Source organism: Canis lupus, chromosome 25 (assembly GCF_011100685.1).
Source record: "Canis lupus familiaris isolate Mischka breed German Shepherd chromosome 25, alternate assembly UU_Cfam_GSD_1.0, whole genome shotgun sequence".
NCBI classification, from domain to species: Eukaryota; Metazoa; Chordata; class Mammalia; order Carnivora; family Canidae; genus Canis; species Canis lupus.
In genome coordinates, this window is record NC_049246.1 from 9,438,218 (window position 1) to 9,457,611 (window position 19,394).

General features: G+C 41.5%; 2 protein-coding genes, 1 non-coding gene and 1 pseudogene across 7 annotated transcripts in view; 3 read left to right on the plus strand and 1 right to left on the minus strand.

Moving 5' to 3' along the window:
* Window positions 1–3,284: 3,284 nt before the first annotated feature.
* On the plus strand, window positions 3,285–5,253 carry LOC119865907. Its single transcript, XM_038574492.1, has 3 exons — window positions 3,285–3,482; window positions 3,563–4,072; window positions 4,994–5,253. The coding sequence occupies exons 1-3, from the start codon at window positions 3,285–3,287 to the stop codon at window positions 5,141–5,143; spliced, it is 858 nt and encodes a 285-aa protein (XP_038430420.1). The 3' UTR covers window positions 5,144–5,253.
* TRNAN-GUU lies at window positions 4,576–4,649 on the plus strand. The gene has a single exon. It is a non-coding gene; the product is annotated as a tRNA-Asn (tRNA).
* A 3,963-nt stretch (window positions 5,254–9,216) lies between the features above and the next one.
* LOC119866012 lies at window positions 9,217–9,380 on the plus strand (annotated as a pseudogene).
* Window positions 9,381–15,491: 6,111 nt separating this feature from the next.
* USPL1 (ubiquitin specific peptidase like 1) overlaps window positions 15,492–19,394 on the minus strand; it is a 33,488-nt gene continuing 29,585 nt past the window's right edge. For all 5 annotated transcript variants that reach the window (XM_038573350.1, XM_038573354.1, XM_038573353.1 and 2 more), the window contains one exon: window positions 15,492–17,559. In XM_038573350.1, coding sequence (XP_038429278.1) covers window positions 15,680–17,559 — 1,880 coding nt within the window. In that variant the 3' untranslated portion in view covers window positions 15,492–15,679. The remainder of the gene's footprint in view (window positions 17,560–19,394) is intronic.

A 19,394-nucleotide genomic window follows, 5' to 3' on the forward strand; every position in this document is an offset into this window, starting at 1 on the left:
GAAACCCAGCCCCACCACTCACTGGCTCGGCTCTGTAACCTGAACAAATTGCTCCCTGCACACATTCTCTCACCTGTAAAGTGAGAATCATAGTATCCATCTCACAGGGTGCCCATGGGCTTAAGTGAGGTGATAGTCATGCGGTGCTTCCACCAGCAAGACGAGTAGAAAGCTTCTTGGAAAATATTGTTTTTACAATTATATGTTTCTCTAGCCTACTTTTTACTTAACATTTTATCATGCTTGTATGTTTTTAATATTCTTTTAAAAATTATTTCTGATGTCTTTTATAACTAATACTCTTTTCTAAATATACTACAATCTACCATTTTCTCCTGTTGTGGGACATCCAGGTTATTTCCTATTTATCTCTATTATTTATATAATATTGTGACAATATTCTTAAAACTTCAGTCACACAATCTCTGCTTTCTTACGGATGGAATTCTAACATAGAATTTCTAGAACGATAGGGTATAAACGTTGTTTAATGTTTACATTATCAAACTGCTATCCAAAAAAGACATTCCAAGTTTACTCCTGCCAGTCCTGTGTGTGTGGCCTCTATGTCTGTGATAGTGTTTTAGTGTTACCTCTTTTTTTCCTTTTTTTGCTATTCAGGAAAAAGAATATTTTTATTTAATTTAATCTTGATTCTCATTACTAATGTAGCCAAACTTCAATGATTATTATTGGACACGTGTATTTCTTCTTTTGGGAATATTCTATTCATGTCCCAATTTTCTGGTGTTATGTTTGGGTGTTTTTTTTTTTTTTTTGGCTGAATTATAGAGGGTTTTTTCATATTAATTTTAAAGTGCTCTTTATATATTAAGAATTTAATTTTTCTGTCACATTTTATTTTTTTCCAGTTTACTTTATGGCTTATGGTTTTCATTTTCTCATTAACTCAGCACATGGTTACTGAGAGCCTGCTATGTGCCAGGCACTGTTGTCGGTGCTAGGGTTTCAGCAGGGAGCAAAGTCGACCAAAATCTCTGTCCTTGGAGAGCTTACATGTTAGTGGGGGCTTCTAGTTGAGAGTGTAATTGCAGTCAACAGAACCATCTAATTCCTGGAATGCCTGTCTTACAGTTTTATAAGTACCTATTTCTTAGACATAATTAGCCTATTAATGTCGCCTTCCTTTCAGAAAACCATTATACCCACATGAATACAGAGGAAGAGAGGACCCCCCGGCGCTTAGCCTGATAGAGAAAATTAGATAGTATTTTCAAACAAGTATGACTGAAATGGCACCCATGGACTTTCAAATGGGACTTGGGGCATCAACAGCACACCTGGTGGTTCTTTCTTTTTTTTTTCCTTTCGCACAGGTACCTCACTTGTACATTGCATAGTTGGGGGCAAGAGAAGCAGAGGAGCGTGAGTGAGGGGGATGAGAAGAGAGTAGTCTGGGGTCCTGAGATGGCTCAGGCTGTCATAACAAAAGTACCACAGACTGGGTAGCTTATACACAGTAATGACTTATTTCTCACAGTTCCAGAGGCTGGAGGTCTCAGATCAGGGTGCTAATATGATCAGGTTTGGGTGAGAGCCTTCTTCTGAATTGTAGACCACTGACCTCTTATATCTTCAGATGGTGGGAAAAGACTGAGCCAGCTCTCTGGCCTCTTCTTAAAAGGGCACTAATCTTATTATTCATAAGGGCTCATCCAAATGCCTCCCAAAGGCCTCCCCTCCAAACACCATCACACTGGAGATTAGATTTGAAACTGTGAATCTGTAGGGAACATGAACAAGTTCCATATGTAGAGGGCACTGTGCCAGGAATGCCTTTATAGATGTGCCACCACCGTTCAGAGATCCTCATCCCTTAACGGATGCACAGGAGAGCTATGGGACCTGCAATGGGAGCAAAATTGCCTCGTCAGCAATCTCTGTGCCCAGGTGACTCAAGGACCAGATGAATGACCACCCTCTGAAGTGTTAGCCCTTGGAAACACCTCCAGGAAAGCAGACAGACAAGACAGAGAGAATCCTGAATTAACTGAGATTATGGTTTTGGCAGCAGCAGAATAGGAATGAAAATAAGAACTGACTGGAATTATAGAAAGTTCTATTTCTTATACATCTTAAAGATCTCACTCTGTTTTTAAGAGGAATCACAAAAGAAGAGATCATTATTTAAACACTTAAATAAGAATTCCCACAGAAGAGATCATTATTTAAACACTTAAATAAGAATTCCCACAGTTCTTAAACTGAAAATGCAAATGGAAAATTCTGCTAAAGGACCATAATTTTAGTTTAATTTTTACAAATGCAGTTCCGGAAAAAAAAAGAAAAAAGAAAAAAGAAAAAAAAAACGTTCCAAGATGTACAAGGTGAAGGTCATCAATTTCTTCCTCACTATTGGCCACGCACAAGGAACACATACATAAATAGTCCTACAGAGTCAGGATAAACGTCATGGACGCGGAAAGTTGCCCAGCACAGGTGAATCTCCTGACAACAGCATCTCCAGATGGTCCTCCTCAGAAGATTCCTCCCTCACCTCACCTCCTTGCTCAGGCTCAGCCGCGGGCTCCCATTTGCCCCTTTTGGTGATGATACTCAGCTGTCCTCCTCCATGAAGCAGAGCTAGCTCTTGCTCGGAGGAAATAAGTAAAACATTGGTCATGGAACCCAGATTCGAAAGAAGGGTTCAGAAAAGATGTTCAATCATTCGGGAACTGCAAATCAAAACCACAAGGAGATACCACTTCACACCCCATGAGAATATTAAAAAACAAAAAAAGGAAGGAAGGTTGGTGAGGATGTGGAGAAATAGAAACCCTTGCTAGTGTGAGTGTAAAATGGGGCGGTTGTTGTGGAAAAAGGTATGGTGGCTCCTCAGAAAATTTTAAAACAGGATTATCTTAGTTATACTTCTGGGGATACACTCAAAAGAACCGAGGGTAAGGTCTCAAAGAGATATTTGCACATCCGTGATCACTGCGGCATTATTTACAACTGAAATGTGGAAGCCACCCAAGTGTCCACTGACACATGAATGGGTAAAGAAAATGTGGGGTAGTCGTACAATGGAATACGATTCAGCCTTAGAAAAGAATGCGATTCTGGGCAGCCCGGGTGGCCCAGCGGTTTAGCGCCACCTTCGGTCCAGGGCGTGACCCTGGAGACCGAGGATCGAGTCCCACGTCGGGCTCACTGTGTGGCGCCTGCTTCTCCCTCTGCTTGTGTCTCTGACTCTCTGCGTCTCAATAAATAAATACAATCTTTGAGAAAAGAATGAGATTCTGACACGTGCTACAACACGGATGAGCTCCAAAGACATCATGCTGAGTGAAATAAGCCAGTCACAAAAGGACAAACGCCAAACGCCATCTGATTCCACTCCCATGAGATACCTGGAACAGTCCAATTCACAGAGCCAGGAAGCAGAAGGGTCTGGGGGAAGAGGGGACCATGGGCTTAGTGTTTGGTGGGTACAGAGCCTCCTTGTGGAAGACGACCGGGTTCTGCAGATGGAGGGTGGAGATGGCTGCACAGCAATTTAGAGGTCCTTAATGACAGGGAACTGCGCGCTTTTAAATAGGGGGTAAGAGGAAGAACTAGGAGGAGGGCTGGGTCCGGGGTCACATCCGACGACACACGGAACACAAGGCCGGGGTCTCCCACGTGGACAGCTAGAGCGAGTGTCCCATTCTCAGGGCGAGGAGGAGGAGCGCGGCGACGGGGCTGTCCAGGAGAACACGTGAGGCCGGGACGTGCTTTCCCGGCCCCGTCTCCCCGGTGGGGTGACCCGGGGTGGCCCGGGGGGTGTGGCAGCCGCCGCGGCCCCTGCCGCCTCCTGCTGGAGTACTGCGGCCACCGCACCCCGGACTCCAGGGGCTCAATTCACAAGTCGGGGCGGGGGGCCGCCTTCGGGGGCCAGATCGAACTCAAAGGCACGAAGCCCCTTCTGAGGCCCCCTAAACCCCGCGTTACCAACCGAGGCCACGTTCCCTCAGGGCGGGCGGAAGCTGGTTTCTTCGGAGGGGGCAGAATCTCACCTTTTTCTTTCAGGGCCAGGCACAAGTGCACGTTCGGCAAATTCCGAGACACGGTAGGTCTGTGGAATTAAAATCTGGCAGTGAGGGGTTGAGGGCGGGGGGCCCACACGAACGTGGAGAAACAAGCCCACCGTTTGGGCCCCGACGCGCGCTCCGAGCCCCACCCCCAAGCCGCCCGGCCCTCGGCTCGTGCTCCCAGGCCTGACCCGACCGCCTCCGGGGCGCCGGGCTGCCCGCCGGGGTCCGACGCGCGGCGGTGCCCCCACGCGGCCCGCGCACGCGCGCACGGTGCGCCCCCTCGGCGCCCCAAGGCCCGGCGCGGGAAGGCGACCGGCTCGCGCCCCAGCGTCCCCGCGACACGGCCCCGGCGCCCCGCGCGGCCGCGGACTCGGCCTGACCCCCGCGGGCCACGTCAAGGCGCTGGGCCCCTCCCGCCGCCGCGGCTGCCGCCGCCGCCCCCGCGCGCGCCCCCGCGCGCTCCTCCGCAGAGCCGGCGCGCGGCGCCCTGGGCGGCCGCGGAAATCTGTATACACCGCGCGGCAGGGCGAGCAGCCGGGTCTCTGTGGCGCAATCGGTTAGCGCGTTCGGCTGTTAACCGAAAGGTTGGTGGTTCGAGCCCACCCAGGGACGGCGGCCTCATTTTCCTGAGACGGATTCGTTTTAGAACAGCAACCGTGAGATTTTCCATGGGAGTGCAACGCCGCTGTCCTTCTGGGACGGAGGCGACCGCGTCCTCTCGGTAGTTGTTGCTCAGCGGGAGTGGGGCGAAGAGCGACTCCGCTTCCGGGCCGGCCCGGGGGGGGGGGGGGGGGGGCCCTGGGACCTCGGCCCCACCGTGTGCCCCGGGAGTGCGCGCACCGTGGGGAGACAGGCCTGCCCAAAGCTCCTGCTTCAACAGCGCTAATTGTAATGGAAGGGGAAGAAACTGCCCCTTGACAAGTGAGTGACTAAGTGCCCCTGGTTTCTTCCCGGAGAATCTGACGCCGTCAGAAAGCCAGTGTCCCTCGATGTTGCCTTACCTACTACCCAAAGGAGCGGAGGAGCTGTTCCATGAGAATATGGAAGGGGAGTCACCTAAAAGCATGTGGAGGCAAAATCAGCCTGGGCAGCTGTCCGCTGAATGAAGCCCTGTTACGGCTCCTGGACAATGGACTTGAACCCAGACGAAGGTGTTCATGTTTGCTTTAGCCTCGCTGACAGAATTTTCCCTGAAATTAAACTCGGTTAGAAATTGTTTGTATGGGTTCCTGTTAAAGGGGTTTTTGAATGTAGTTTCAACTCTAGTCTCACAGAAGACACAGATATTTTTCAAGCAGATGGTTCACATGAGACTTTCTATAAAGATAGAGAATCACGTGATATAACACGATAACGTGATGATAGAAGTCCTTTCTGCCAAGATTGAGGTTAGGGGGTGCGTGCTTTGTCTCTGGGATGTACTTTTCATGGGTAGAATTTAGAGACCTGGAGGAGGGAATAGTGAAACTGCCTCACTCTGCTGTCCTTTAGGGAATGCCTTGGCAAATGCTGGCTGGTAAATATTCATCAAATAATTGTTGATAATAAAATGTCCTCTGTTGCCTAGTTAGGAGCCCTAAAAAAAAAAAAAAAAAAAAAAAAAAAAAAAGGAGAGAGAGACACAGTGTTGCAGTTGTAGAATTTTATTTTTTTTTATTTTATTTATTTTATTTTATTTTATTTTATTTTATTTTATTTATTTTATTTTATTTTTTGCAGTTGTAGAATTTTAGACAGAGTAAAGGGTAGCCCAGGAAAATATCTTAGGTAGGGGCCTCTCTGATGCTGAAAATTCTAAACTTTCCACTCCTACTTAAGGATAGCTTACAGTGGAAACATGAAAAAGAGAGAAAATTAGGTCACAAGATCATTTATAAACTGCTCAAATCTAGTCTAACATTTCAAAATGAAGAAGGCATAATATCTCTAGTACTTAAATTATGGGGACTTAGGAAGCACAACCCTCCACTTTAAGCTGAGCGTATTTATACTAGGTTGTAAGCTCCTTGAGGGAAGAGACCATTTTCTGTTATTAATGACCACTTTAGGTTCCAAACTATTTCCTTAAGATGCAGTTCAATTTTTCTTAAGCTTAGCACACAAGGCCTTTCCCCTACCATGTTCCTGCTTGAAACCTTCTAGTAAGTTATATACATTTACCAGGAGCTTTAATGGCCCATGCTGCCTTGTACCCCCAGATGTCTTTACCTTTGCCCACCTCCTCTGTACTTACCTGGTAACATCTGCTGAGGAGTTAGCTTCTCAGGGAAGCCTCCCCTGACGCTGCCTCTGATGTAGGTGCCCCTTCTCTATGTATCCATTACAAGACCCTGAAACCAGGGAGTTACTTGTCACCTACACTTACTAGCTTACAAACCCCTGGAGTGTAGTGACTACGTCTTAATTACATTGTTTGCTCATATAGCACAGGCCTGTAACATAGCACATTCTCAGGACAGAAACATTCTCTGTCTTCTCGGAGTCTGTGATTAACAGATGGACAGTCAGATAAAGATGCATATGATGAAGTGTCAGTACAAGGGCCACACAATGTTTCCAGGTAGTAAAGGAAGAAGTCAACATAGGCTGGATTGTCTCTTCACGGAGGATCTGAAAGAACCTGGAAAGATCTGGATAGGCCAGAAGGCAGGGGAGGGCTATTTAAAGCTGGCAAAATTTGGAGGCAAAATGGGGGTGGGTAGATGAGCATAACCAGAATATAGAACAAATGTACTTAAATAGAGTGCACTGAAAATGTTCTTAGCTTGTGGAAGGGCCCTGAAGACCAAGGGATGAGGATAGACTTTACCCTATATAGCAAGGGAGTAATCGTTCAAGGTTTCTGTTTTAGGACATAAAGAAATTTATTTTAGATGGTTGGTCTGGCAACAGAATAGGAGAAATAAGAGATCAGAGAACAGATAAGAGGCAGTTATATTTCAAAGGAAATATCATCCTCCTAGAAAAGAAGGACATAATTCCATGGAAGATTGGGTAAGTTTTAGGGACTGAAACAGGAAGGAAGTAGGAAGGGTGATGCCTACATTTAGAGCCTGGGTACCCCCAGGAAATGGGGATAGTGGTGTTGCTTGATACTGCGAATTTGGAGGGGTCTTAAAGAAGTCTTGAAATTAGAGAAATTATCAATTGCCCATACTTTTAGCTTACCTTACTTGTGGCTGATTCTTCACCTTGGAGTTCATCTAAAATATAGTCCTAGACTCAACCTTCATTTTTTTTTTTAAGTTTCATTTCATTTTAAGTTAAAGTTCATTTACTTAAGGTAAACTTCCTAAGAGACTACTTTAGGGGTCCACAGAGCCCTGTGGAAATCTGAATGGGAAACTAAGGATCCTCTCCCCCAGAATATTCGCAGAAGAAAGTTTATTTACAGTGTCCAAGAGTGTCACAGCATCTGAAAGAGATTTCTAGCCGCTCGATTTTGAAGGCCCGGCTTTGTATTGTATTTATTCGATTTGTATTCTAGTTACTGGTCAAGGTACTTTACCAGTACTTTACCAGTTACTGGCAAAGTATGTCAAATCCAGAGTGTTTGGTATGGAAAATTACTAACCTGAAGATTTTAAGGTAATACAAAGAACTAGAATAGTCTAATACTATTGACAAGCCACAAAAAAACCAAATTTTTTCTTTTTCTGAACAGTTAAGTAGATAGGTATGTAAAATTAATAATAAACGACTTGAGACAACAAAAGCTGCTTTGGAATTTTAACACTTAATATCTCATTGTTATAATCTGGAATGACAGGATGCAAAGGGCTTTACTATATTGATCCATTCAGGGTCACTTCTGTAGGGATTTACAGCGGCAACAGTTTCTAATTTGTATTTCTTTCCTTGCAACTTACTTAATGACAACCAGAAAACTGCCATATTTCATTACCCCGTTCTAGGAATTGAGCCACTTTTCACTTTTTTTTTTTTTTTTTTTTTTTTTAGTAAAAACAAATTATTGTCTGTCATAGAGGACTCAAACTAGTTATTCCCAAAGATAAAGTGACAAAGTAAATCAAATACACACTTTAAGGAGATCTTCAACTACCTTAGTAATAAACTGAGAAGTAGACTCTTCTAGATAACCATATGGATGTGTGAGCATAATGGTAGTTTATTTAACAGAGCAACATATTCACGTGTACAAGATTATAGGGTAGTCTGATCATTGGAATTCACTCCTAATAAATACTACATAGGTGAAAATCTACACTGGATAGGACTCAACAAAGAACTGAAGTTTGAAATATAGAATTTCTCCACTAATTACCAAGCACGGAGATTCTTTGCATAGCCAGGGACATCAGTTTACAACTGCAAATGTTTTGACACCCTGCTGAATTGACCTGGTTTACATTGCCTTAGGCCTGGGAGAGCATGAAATATCTAGTGTATTGTAGAGACACTTGAACCTCCTCAGCATATTTAGATCATCTCTGTCCCCAAGCCCAAGAGAAAAGCTATCATAAAGACAAGACTGGCAAGAAGGGTGCTTTACCAAGCTATTACGTACCTGCAATAACCAAATAGAAAATGAATTTTCATTTTGAGATCTGAAGTATTTCATAGGAGCTCCTTTTCTCTTGATGACCTCTTGCTTCTGTGGTTGTAAACTCCTGATTACTGTATTTTAAACTTCTCCAGTACTAGATGTATTGTCACTTTAGCACTTGTGCTATGTTGCAGACATTGATAAGCCCCTTTTCATGGATCTGCTCTAAATAGAAGCATCCTCATGTGCCATTCAGCCCCCCTTGCCTCTTCTGTAGCTTCCTGAGGGAACACTGGTTGGGGGAAAAGGGGTACAGAGCTCCTGGTGCTCAAAAGCAGGAGAGTCAGGAAGATAGTCACAGAATAAGCTCGGTGAGGAGGCCTGTTTCAAAGCCAATCAACTATACTATGAGTGGTTCTTTACAGGTACCCACAGGAGGAATTGCCTCTGCAAACTGCTCAGAATGAAGTCACTAGTTTAACGTGACTTCTTTGGGATGCTTTCTCTAATCCACCAGATGGATCCCATCCTTCCTCCTCTTCCTCTTCTGCCATAACACATACTGATTTATGTTTTCTGGCCCCCAGCCTCTATTTTTAGAGAAGTCAGTTCATTTTGTGTTGCTTGCATTTGTGGTGCTCAGCAAAACTCTAAGTTAACTGAACTTGTTGCAGCTTTGCAGAGTGGCAGTATCGTAGCCAATGAGGTTCATCCAAGGCGTGATTATTGCTAACTGAAACTGAATTTGTTGCAGTAATCATTTCACCATATAAGTCAAACCATTATGCTGTCTGTATGCAGTGATGTATGTCAGTTATATATCCCAGTACAACTGGAAGCAAACAAAAATAGAACCAAACTCCTTTAAATCATATCTTCTACTTTTCATACAGTGTTTCTGATTTGTGGATTGTTATTGCGATAATGTTAACTCAAAGGAAAAACAGCTAAAATTTAGGAGACTTTCCTCCCAGTCTATTTTCTTCTGGAAATCTGGGATTTATACTCTTTAATTGGCATTCTGTAACTAAGCACCAATTTTTTTTTCCCACATAACCTCAACTTACTACAGGAATTAAACATTTGTTAAATTTAATAGGAAAGGTGAATGGTTTATTTTGTATGGTTAAAGAACAGTAAGGTTGATTCAGTAAATGGTGTTCAAACAAATTTACTGTCAGGGGAGAAAAAGAAACCTCAGTGTAACACACCACAATACATTCGAAAAGAATGAAAGATTCATGACCAAAAAAAGAAAAGAAAAAAAAAAAAAAAAAAAAAAAAAGAAACCTAGTTTCATCAGAAGATTATATGTATAGGGGGAATCCCTGGGTGGCTCAGCAGTTTGGTGTCTGCCTTTGGCCCCGGGCGTGATCCTGGAGTCCCGGGATCGAGTCCCGTGTCGGGCTCCCTGCATGGAGCCTGCTTCTCCCTCCTCCTGTGTCTCTGCCTCTCTCTTTCTCTATCTATCATGAATAAATAAATAAATAAATCTTAAAAAAGGAAGATATATGTATATATTTATATATTTTGGGGGTGGAAATGACCTTCCTAAAACATGACACCAAAAGCAAAGGATTATAAAATAATGTAAAATTTGTTAAACCATTAAAAATGGTCAACTAGAAACCAAAATTGCCACACAGCAGAGAAAAGTTTAAACCCTTTAAAGAACAGATATGAATTATTAAGACTCCAATTCAACCACCAAAGGTTGGAAGGGAGGCCCACAGAGCTCTTCATACTCCTTCGCATACCTTTCTCCCAGTCTCCCTCTTCAAAAAACCCCCCTCTCAAGAGGGATGCTGCAATTAGAACTCATGGTCCTCCCAATCTCCCCTCCCAGAGAGATCTTATCATAACCTACACTCTGTTTATCTGTCACCCTGTGAACTCTAAGCCTCCCGGGACATTAAAGCTTTAGATCTCATCTCTCCCAACCTTCCACTCCTATCCAGCACTTTACCCACCCCCAGTGTCCTCTGGGATGCATGGTCTGTCACTGATAGGCCTTCCTGTGTCCTCAACTTCCTAAATGCTTTTCTTCTCTGCCCTATGCTAATGAACTCTGAACATCTGCTGAAGAAACAGCTCCCCCAACAGCCCTGTCAAGTGGTGGCTGTCCTGTGTTCCTGGCTCCTCATGGCTTTTTCAACCACTGTTCCCCTATCTTCATTATAACCCTTCAGTGCCTTTGAAGCACAAACCATTTGACTAAACCACCCACACTGCTCCTTTTGCTATCATTGCCCATTTTCATGCCATTCTGTCTTTTCTTGAGGATTTTAGCTCCTGGCTTACTGCATATTTCTTTCTACCAGGACTCCTGCTGTCATTTAAATGAATTTGCCTTCCATAAAGACTATCTATAAACCACCCTGGCCTCTTGATTCTTTTATCTACTCACTTTTCATGGACTTCTCACCCAACCTTGGCCATCCACTTCCCTTGTTTATTTCAGGACTTGCATCACCAATAACTGCACTGTTCCCCAAAACTCAGTTTCAAGCACACTACTTTCTCACCAGCTTACTTGCTCCACTAATCTCACCCTGGCATTCTTTGAATCCACCTCCAATCCAGGGATCCGCCACCACTTTTTAAATGATCATCTGTCCTATGTCCTACATCCTTCCTTACCCATCACTATAATTATTTTCCTTTCGTAAAACCTTAATTCCTTTTCTCCTCTGTCCCATTTGCCTGGCAATACCTCTAACCTTGGATGAATCCAACTTCCCACCTACTCTAATTGGAGAAAAAAATAAACCATCTTGGCCCATCTCAGTTAAATTTATGGTCATAAACCTCTGGTGGGTTCTCAACACTGTCTAGCAAGCCTACTGCTATGTCCCTGTTCAATTAGCCCTCAAGACTAAAAATTCTAACCTCTTCTCCTCAATTTTCAACTTCTCCCCTCATACTCTCAGCTGGTAATTTTACTATGTCCCTGAGAAAATAAAAATGTGACCTTTCTCATCTCTAATCATCACATCTCCTAATATCTGTATCCATATACTTTGTCTTCCGTAGTATTAAAATGGATAAACTCTTCTAGTTCCTAGGAGATAACACCTCCTCTGACATCCTGGAGCTCAGCCCTGGGGAAATTTACTCCTGCAACTGTCCCTCCTCTCATCTACAACATCTATGGACGCTTTGGGTCCACACACACACATATTATGACATCCCCCACCTTAGAAACATTAACAAAAACCTAGATCCCACATTCTCTCACCAAGCACCAGGTGAATGTTTCAAAATGGTAGGTCTCTACCTGCACTTTCTTACCACCCCTTCTCTCTTGGGACCACTTACATTTCTTGTCCCAGCTTCACTGAACTGTCCTCGCCAAGTTACCAAGGACTTCCCAACTACCAAAGCCAATGATTAATTGGACACCACACTTATCTGGTCTTCCTCCCATGGCCCCTCTTGTTCCCCAGAGCTATTTTAAGTCCTTAAGTGACCCCATCCTTTATTGTGACATTAAATACGACTCATGCATTCACAGTTCCTGAGAATCTCTAGTGTCCACTTCTCCTGAGTCAGAGTTGCAGATCCATCTTCCTATTAAAATGTCTCCATGTGCAAGTCTAATAGTAAACTTACATATCCAAGATTGAATGCTTTCCTTTTTTTCCTGCCCAGTCTGTCCTGTCTCAGTAAACGGCATGACCCACCTGCTCAAGCAACAAAATCTAAGGTTCCTCTTTCTGCCCCATATCCAACCCATCAACACATCCTGTTGGTTCTACTTTTGAAATGCAACAGTAATCCAGCTGCTTTTAAACACCTCCACAGCTATCACCCTAAACTCTGGGGAGGCTGTTAACAGACTACTGCTTCAATTCCTACTGGTTGTAGTCATTGTCCACACTTCAGTGATCCTTTCAGAACTGATACTAGATCTCGTTATGCCCTTATTGAAACCTCTCAATGGCTTCCATTATTCTCATGCATAGACAAGGTCTTCACTATGGCCCACAAAACCATACAAAAGCTGGCTTCTGTCATCAGCCTTAATCTCATTTTTTCCCTTTCTTACTCTGCTCAACCATAATGGCCTTTTCCCTCTCCTCAATCATGCTAAGGACCCTCACTCCTCAGGACTTTTGTTATTCCTGGAATTCCCTCCCCCTACAGTCACATGTCCAACTCCCCAACTTCGTTAAAGTCCCTGCTCAAATGACACCCATCTCCAAGAAACTTTCCAAGTGCACTCAGTCTAAGGACTCTCTCATGCTCTCATTCGCCATTTTCCTCCATAGTATTTAGTACTGGTGTTATCTAGTCAAACCTCATTACTCAGATTCTGTATTTGATTTTGCCTACTTGCTAAGATTTATAACCTTAAAAATCAACACAGGGGCACCTGGGTGGCACAGTAGGTTGGACTTCTGACTCTGGGTTTTGGCCGAGGTCCTGACCTCAGGGTTGTGAGAGGAGGCCCTATGCTGGGCTTTATGCAAAGCATGGAGTCTGCTTGAGACTCACTCTGCCCCTCACCACCCCTGCTCTCTAACAATCTTTACAAAAAACAAAACAAAAAACCAACACACAATGCTTTTGTGGTCATTATGGATACCCACAGTCGCCAACATGTGTGACCCCAGTTGAGGTCTAAAATCTTAACACCCTACCTTTTTGACTCCACTCTCATACTGCAAATACATGTTATTTTAATGTAGATCTAGCACATCTTTTGCCTTTTATTTGCCTTTTATTTGCCTTTTGTTGGTGATTTCACTGTTTAAATGGCCCCCAACTGTAAAGTGCTGTCTGGTATTCCTAAACACAAGATAGGTGTGGCATGCCTTACAGAAGAAATTCATGTGTTAGATAAGCTTCATTCAGGCATGACTTATAGTGCCTGTATTGGTTTTGTATTCAATGGGAATAAACCAATTAACGTATACTACACAAGGTCTTTAAACAGAAGCACACAAAATACAAAGATATGTGTTGATCACCTGACAATAATGTTGTGACCAGAAGCTCACAGGAACCTTTTATTTCCCCCTAGGAATAATGGGTTCATCTTTCATGTTCATGGAATGCTCATGGAAACTTTATAGAACAGAACCACCACAAGTAAGAATCAACTGTATCTATGACCACTTAACATTATATATTTATTTCCTTGTTTAGAAAGAAGGCAAGTTCCTCTACTAGGCAGGAATACATATTTTTTTGACTGCTTGATCTCTGAAGTTTACAATACTGCTTGGCATTTAGCAGAAATCTAGAAATAATTAATAACAAGGATGAACAAGCAATTCTTCAGAGAAACTCAACTGGCCAATAAAGCTATAGAAAAAGTTACTTCACCAGTAATCACGGAAATGTAAATAAAAGCAGCTAAGATTTTTTTCACCCTCAATGCTACTACTTGGTGGTCAAGGTTCAGGAAAGTCAGTCATGCAATCACTAATACTTTAAAATGCATATCCATTGACCCAGGGATTCCACTCCTAAAAAATAAGACCTGGGTCTGCACAAAAAGTTAACAAGAGTAACTGCTGTGGCACAATTAATAGCAAAATGGTACAAATCACCTCAAAATCTAAGGACTGGTGAAACAATAATTCATACAACATAATTCATACAACGTAATAATTCATACAACATTCATAGCTATCCAAAAGCTGTCAAAACCATAAGATGGAAAAGTGCTCATTAAACATTAAAAAGATCTTACAAATAGGTACGATATAATTTCTTTAAAGTCTATAAGCATAAAAATATGAAAATGCTTGTTAAGTAGTTACCACTTAAATTAAAGTAGTGGTAAAGTAGCTAAAGTAGCTACCATTAAGATGGATGATCCAAAATCTCCATACTTCTATTTGCCCAGTTTCTCCTGACAATAAACATGCAGTACTTTTGTAATCAGAAAACAGGGAATGGAAGGGAGAACTGAGAATAAATTGGACAAATCAATCATGAAGTGCGGAGTCCCTAACAGAGTAGTCTATTCCAAGACTGCTACCCTTAAAACTTTAGTAACGACTCCTACTAACTCAAATCACTATAGCAGGGTGTGAAGTACCCGAACTTTAAATGAAAACTGACCAGTGGAACACATACTTCTAACCGCTATAGTAATCACACTCCTCAATCCCAGCTCTACAATCTACTAAGCTTTGTTCTGTTTATGTTAAATGCGATAAAAGTATCTCACTCAGAGAAATGTTGAGGTTTAAATGAATTAGTGTTTCATATAAAACAGAACCCAACTTATATAGCAAGTCTCATAATCATCTGATTACCTCCCTGAACTGTTGCTTGCAGAAATACATGTGCTGCGAGAAACATATTTATGATAATGTCAACTCTTTGCATATCAAAGAAAATCAGGAAAATAGGTTATTTTCCTGTTAGAGATCATTTACTGACCATGTAACATTACTTAAAAATTCTAGTAACAAGGTTTCCTGCCATCTTTTATAGGTAGAGAAGGAAAGTTGTATGGGGGGTAAGTTTACATTCCAAAGTACTCAACTGGTATAAGAAAACAGGTTTAGGGTCTTATATGATCACAGAATCATTACCAGTCACACATTCTGTATGCCATATACAAGGACTTAAGTTTGTACAAACTAGTGTTTTTCCTGAACCAGTGTAACCAAAATTTTTTTTTTTAAATTTTTATTTATTTATGATAGTCACAGAGAGAGAGAGAGAGAGAGGCAGAGACACAGGCAGAGGGAGAAGCAGGCTCCATGCACCGGGAGCCTGATGTGGGATTCGATCCCGGGTCTCCAGGATCGCGCCCTGGGCCAAAGGTAGGCGCCAAACCGCTGCGCCACCCAGGGATCCCCAGTGTAACCAAAATTAAAATGTAGAAATTTTATGTACCAGATTGTCAGAAACTAGATACTACTTTTCATTTGTAACATTCTGAAATCCTCATTCTACCACAAGACAAAAATGAGGCAAACAAGGAAAACAAATTCTCGATCATTTTAATTTATAAAATAGATGACATGCTTTGTGAGTAGAACCAAAGGTAAAATCTTCAGTAGCTTATATTTTGTTCATGACAAGGCCAGTGTGTAAACACTACTTAATAACATAGTAAGTTTTCCCAAGAGCAGTAATAAATATTAAACTAAAAAGAGGTAACATGCACTCAACAACTCTCAAACAGATATTCATCAAAATGAGGTAAGTCTGTGTCATTTGCTAAAGAATTTAATGCTGAAGTGGAAAAAAACTCATCAAAAATATCAGTCTTCATGGAACTTTCCAAGTTCAATGCCCTAATGCAGACATTAGTTGTCAGTGAGTCTGGCTGAACTTCACACTGATTTTTCTTGGTGGGGCTACAGTAATTATGGTCCTGTTTCAGATGTGTGTTTTGGGGAATATTGTTTAATTCAGTAGACACTGGTGCTGGGACGTTGTCATCTCCCATTTCTAAGTATCTAAAGTCTGCCTCCCCATTTTCTGAGTGCTCTGTTGAGACAACAGTTGCAGGAGACAATAATTCTGCTAAAATTTCTTCATGACTTTGACTACTGTATGGAAATCTGGTGCACCCGGATTTATTGTCAGCAGTATCAATTTGATACTGTAGTTCTTTTAACAAGTCTTCTATTGATTCACAATTGTTTCGAGACCCACAATGGGACACATGTTCTAATTTTTCACTTGGAAGTGTTCCTTTTTTGGGGGAAGACATAAGAGCAGCTAATTTCTTCTTTTTTGCCTTAAGTTTTTTAAGAAGTTTTAGACGAAGTTTATGAATCTGACCCTCAACAGAGTCTTCATGGTTTGCTGAAGAAATACCATTTTCTTTTATATAAGAATCGTGACTGCGGTGAGCTCCATATGAGGCATTTTCACATTTCTTCAAAACATCTGAATCAGCAATAACATTAGCAGCACATACATGAGAAGTCATGCTACCAGATGATGGACGGCTTGATAGAGAATTACTAACTGTAGGAGGTTTACTTGCACACCTATTAACTTTCCTAGAAGCCCGGTTAGCCTTTTGGTTTACGCCTTTTGTTTTAAAACCACCAAAATTACTTGCCCCCTTAACTGAAGGCTGCAAATCAGTTACAGTGTTTCTATTATGAGCTGAAACACAAGGTGGCATAAAAGAAGCACCCTTGCTTAATAAGCCTTTAACCCAACTTCCTACAAATGGTTTCTTCTGAGTTTCTTTCAGAGTTGGATTCTGTACTGGCTTCATTATCATGCTTTGAGAAAATGTTGCAGTTTCATTTTTCATCAAATTAGATACCTGAGTTGTAACAGGTTGTTCTGGTTTTAATTTCTCAGTTTTGGGTGAAAGAAATTGTTTTAATGGAGTGTCCTCTAGGGCAACCGTACCCTCAACTTCTATTGGCTTTATTCCATGTATAGGAGGATCAGTAGCATGAGTACTATTCACAGGTTTAGTAATTACGTCTTTTGTATTCATCTGTGCCAACTGCATGTTTGCATCTACAATTTGAGATGGAAAGCTTAAATCCATGACTTGGTCTTGAGTAAGCTTTTCAACACATGGAGCTGATAATAAAGAAGCCACTCGTGACTCTTGTGATTGCGAAGTATTTGTTTTGCAGACTCCTGCATTTTCTGCAACATGTTCATTTAGGAAATGTTCAGAGTTAATCTGTATTTCTTCAAGTGTCAAAGACAAAATATCACTGTCAACCAAATCTTCTGGACCTGAAAATAAATGATGTCCACAAGCTACAGCTTCACCCTGCGAGAGACTGCTAGGAGCAATTGCCACATCAGTGGGGAGAGTTCTTGAGGACGGCCCAGCAGTGGCAGTATCACCCACAGAACACGATGTTGGAGAGGCTGGTTTCTCATCACTGAAAGCAGGCTCATCATTACTCTTTTTAAGTGGAAGGCAGGCAGATGCTTTATCTGTCATTTGGGATGTTTTTCTTTCCCAAATAACAATATGTATCTCTGAACCAAGAACTTCAAATTTCTCACGTCTTTCAGAACGTAGGCCTTTTAGGTCATCACATTCAAGCCAACTTCCTAGGGGATGAGGAAGTAATAAGGTTAGACATTCAAAACTCACCAGCTTAGGTTCACTTTCTTCTGGCTTAGGTTCACTTTTCAGCTATATCCCTGAATATCCAGCAAAGGAGAACATTAGAGAACATGGTCTTATCCTTACGTCACCATTTTTCTCTGCCAAAGGCTAAAGTCTTATTTGGCTAATAAAAGTTACAGACTGGGACACCTGGGTGGCTCAACAGTTGAGTGTCTGCCTTTGGCTCAGGGAGGGATCGAGTCCCACATCTGGCTCCCTGCATGGAGCCTGCTTCTCCCTCTGCCTGTGTCTCTGCCTTTCTCTCTGTCTCTCTCATGAATAAATAAGGTCTTTAAAAAAAAAAATCACAGTATTATCACCCAATTTACCCAACAATATCAGAAAACTGATTAAGTTTTTCCTTTTACACGAATTTTCAAGATAAATGAAGCCTGTAACCTCAAGTACCAATATTTGCTTCAATTGTTAATTTAGTTCAATTCTTCTTTTCCTTTTTTTGGTTAGGAAAAAAACTAGAGGTTTTTAGGTGTTTGCTTATATTATTTCTGAGCTTCTATTTTCTCATTTGTCAAGTGAAAAATGAAGTGATGGATGACAAGAGAAGAGGGGACCCTCCTTTACACACAAAAATCCCTCCAAGAAAACCATTCACTAAATTTTACGGATATATCACATGAACCTACTATTTTTAATTCTATACCCATTAAAGCTTTGAGACTTTTGTTTGCTTCCATCAGTGGTTTTCTACCACACATGCACATTAGAATTACTTGATTCATATTCAGGCTTAATCCCCAGAGATTGATCCAATGACACATAGGAGAGTCAGGACATTTTTAAAACGTAATCATGATTTTTACATGTTCTCACGGATGGAAACCATATAACCATCTAACCTACCTGAAGAGGATCTCAGATTCCCTAGAATGCAGCAAAAAACTAAAATAAGTTGTTTTTTTTAGTTTTATTTACATTATTGAGAATTATTTCCCCCCTAATTCTGAAGTAGGGGAAAACTTTAGGTGACAGTATTTCTAAAGTGAGTTTTACTTTGCTAAGTGCCTTTATAACCCATTATTGTGTCATTCACCCAAAACATCCCTAAGAGGAAAACACAAAATATGAAAAGTGTCTAAACAATAGAAAAGAGAAAAAAAATATCAGAGACCCCTTACCAACAGCCTGATATAACACTTTATGGGGCTAGTGATCTTGTTTAAGACAAAATGAACACTTTGAGAAAAATAAACTCAATATTAAACCATATTAGATAAGTGGAAAGAAAAACTTAGCTGTACTTACGAGCTGTACTTTTAACTTTCTATTGAAAAATTTATTTAAATAAAGGCTTTATCGTGACTATAGCAAATTATGGATTTCAGATATTCTATTTTAGTGAGAGAAGACTACATAGTTTGTAATGTCTAATAGTCTTAGATATAGATGTTTACTTCACTTTAAAAAATTTTTTTTTCTTTTTAAGTAGGCTCCATGCCCAATGTGGCACTGAGATCAAAAGTCACATGTTCTACGTAGTGAGCCAGCCAGGCACCCAATAGATGTTGATTTTTACTTATATTACTAACAACTGCAAACTAAGCAAAATTTGTTTTTGTTCTTTCTCAATTAAAAACCTTCAGTATGATGTACTTTCTTTCTAAAAGAAGTACATGGTTACATATCTAAACAAATCAAAATTGCCACCATTCACTTTTCTATACTGAACATATATTACTCATGGAGTAAAAGCAAACATACTAAGTGGAAAAAAGTAAACTGTAAACCAACACTAGTCTGTGATCTTCTCCTCTGTCTA

Excerpts from the sequence above, each read along its gene's own strand:
- LOC119865907 (XM_038574492.1), top strand. The coding sequence starts at position 3,285 with ATGAGCTCCAAAGACATCATGCTGAGTGAAATAAGCCAGTCACAAAAG. Across the intron at positions 3,483-3,562 it reads TCCTTGTGGAAGACGACCGG|GGGGTAAGAGGAAGAACTAG; the intron begins GTTCTGCAGATG and ends GCTTTTAAATAG. Across the intron at positions 4,073-4,993 it reads TCGGCAAATTCCGAGACACG|AATCTGACGCCGTCAGAAAG; the intron begins GTAGGTCTGTGG and ends TTCTTCCCGGAG.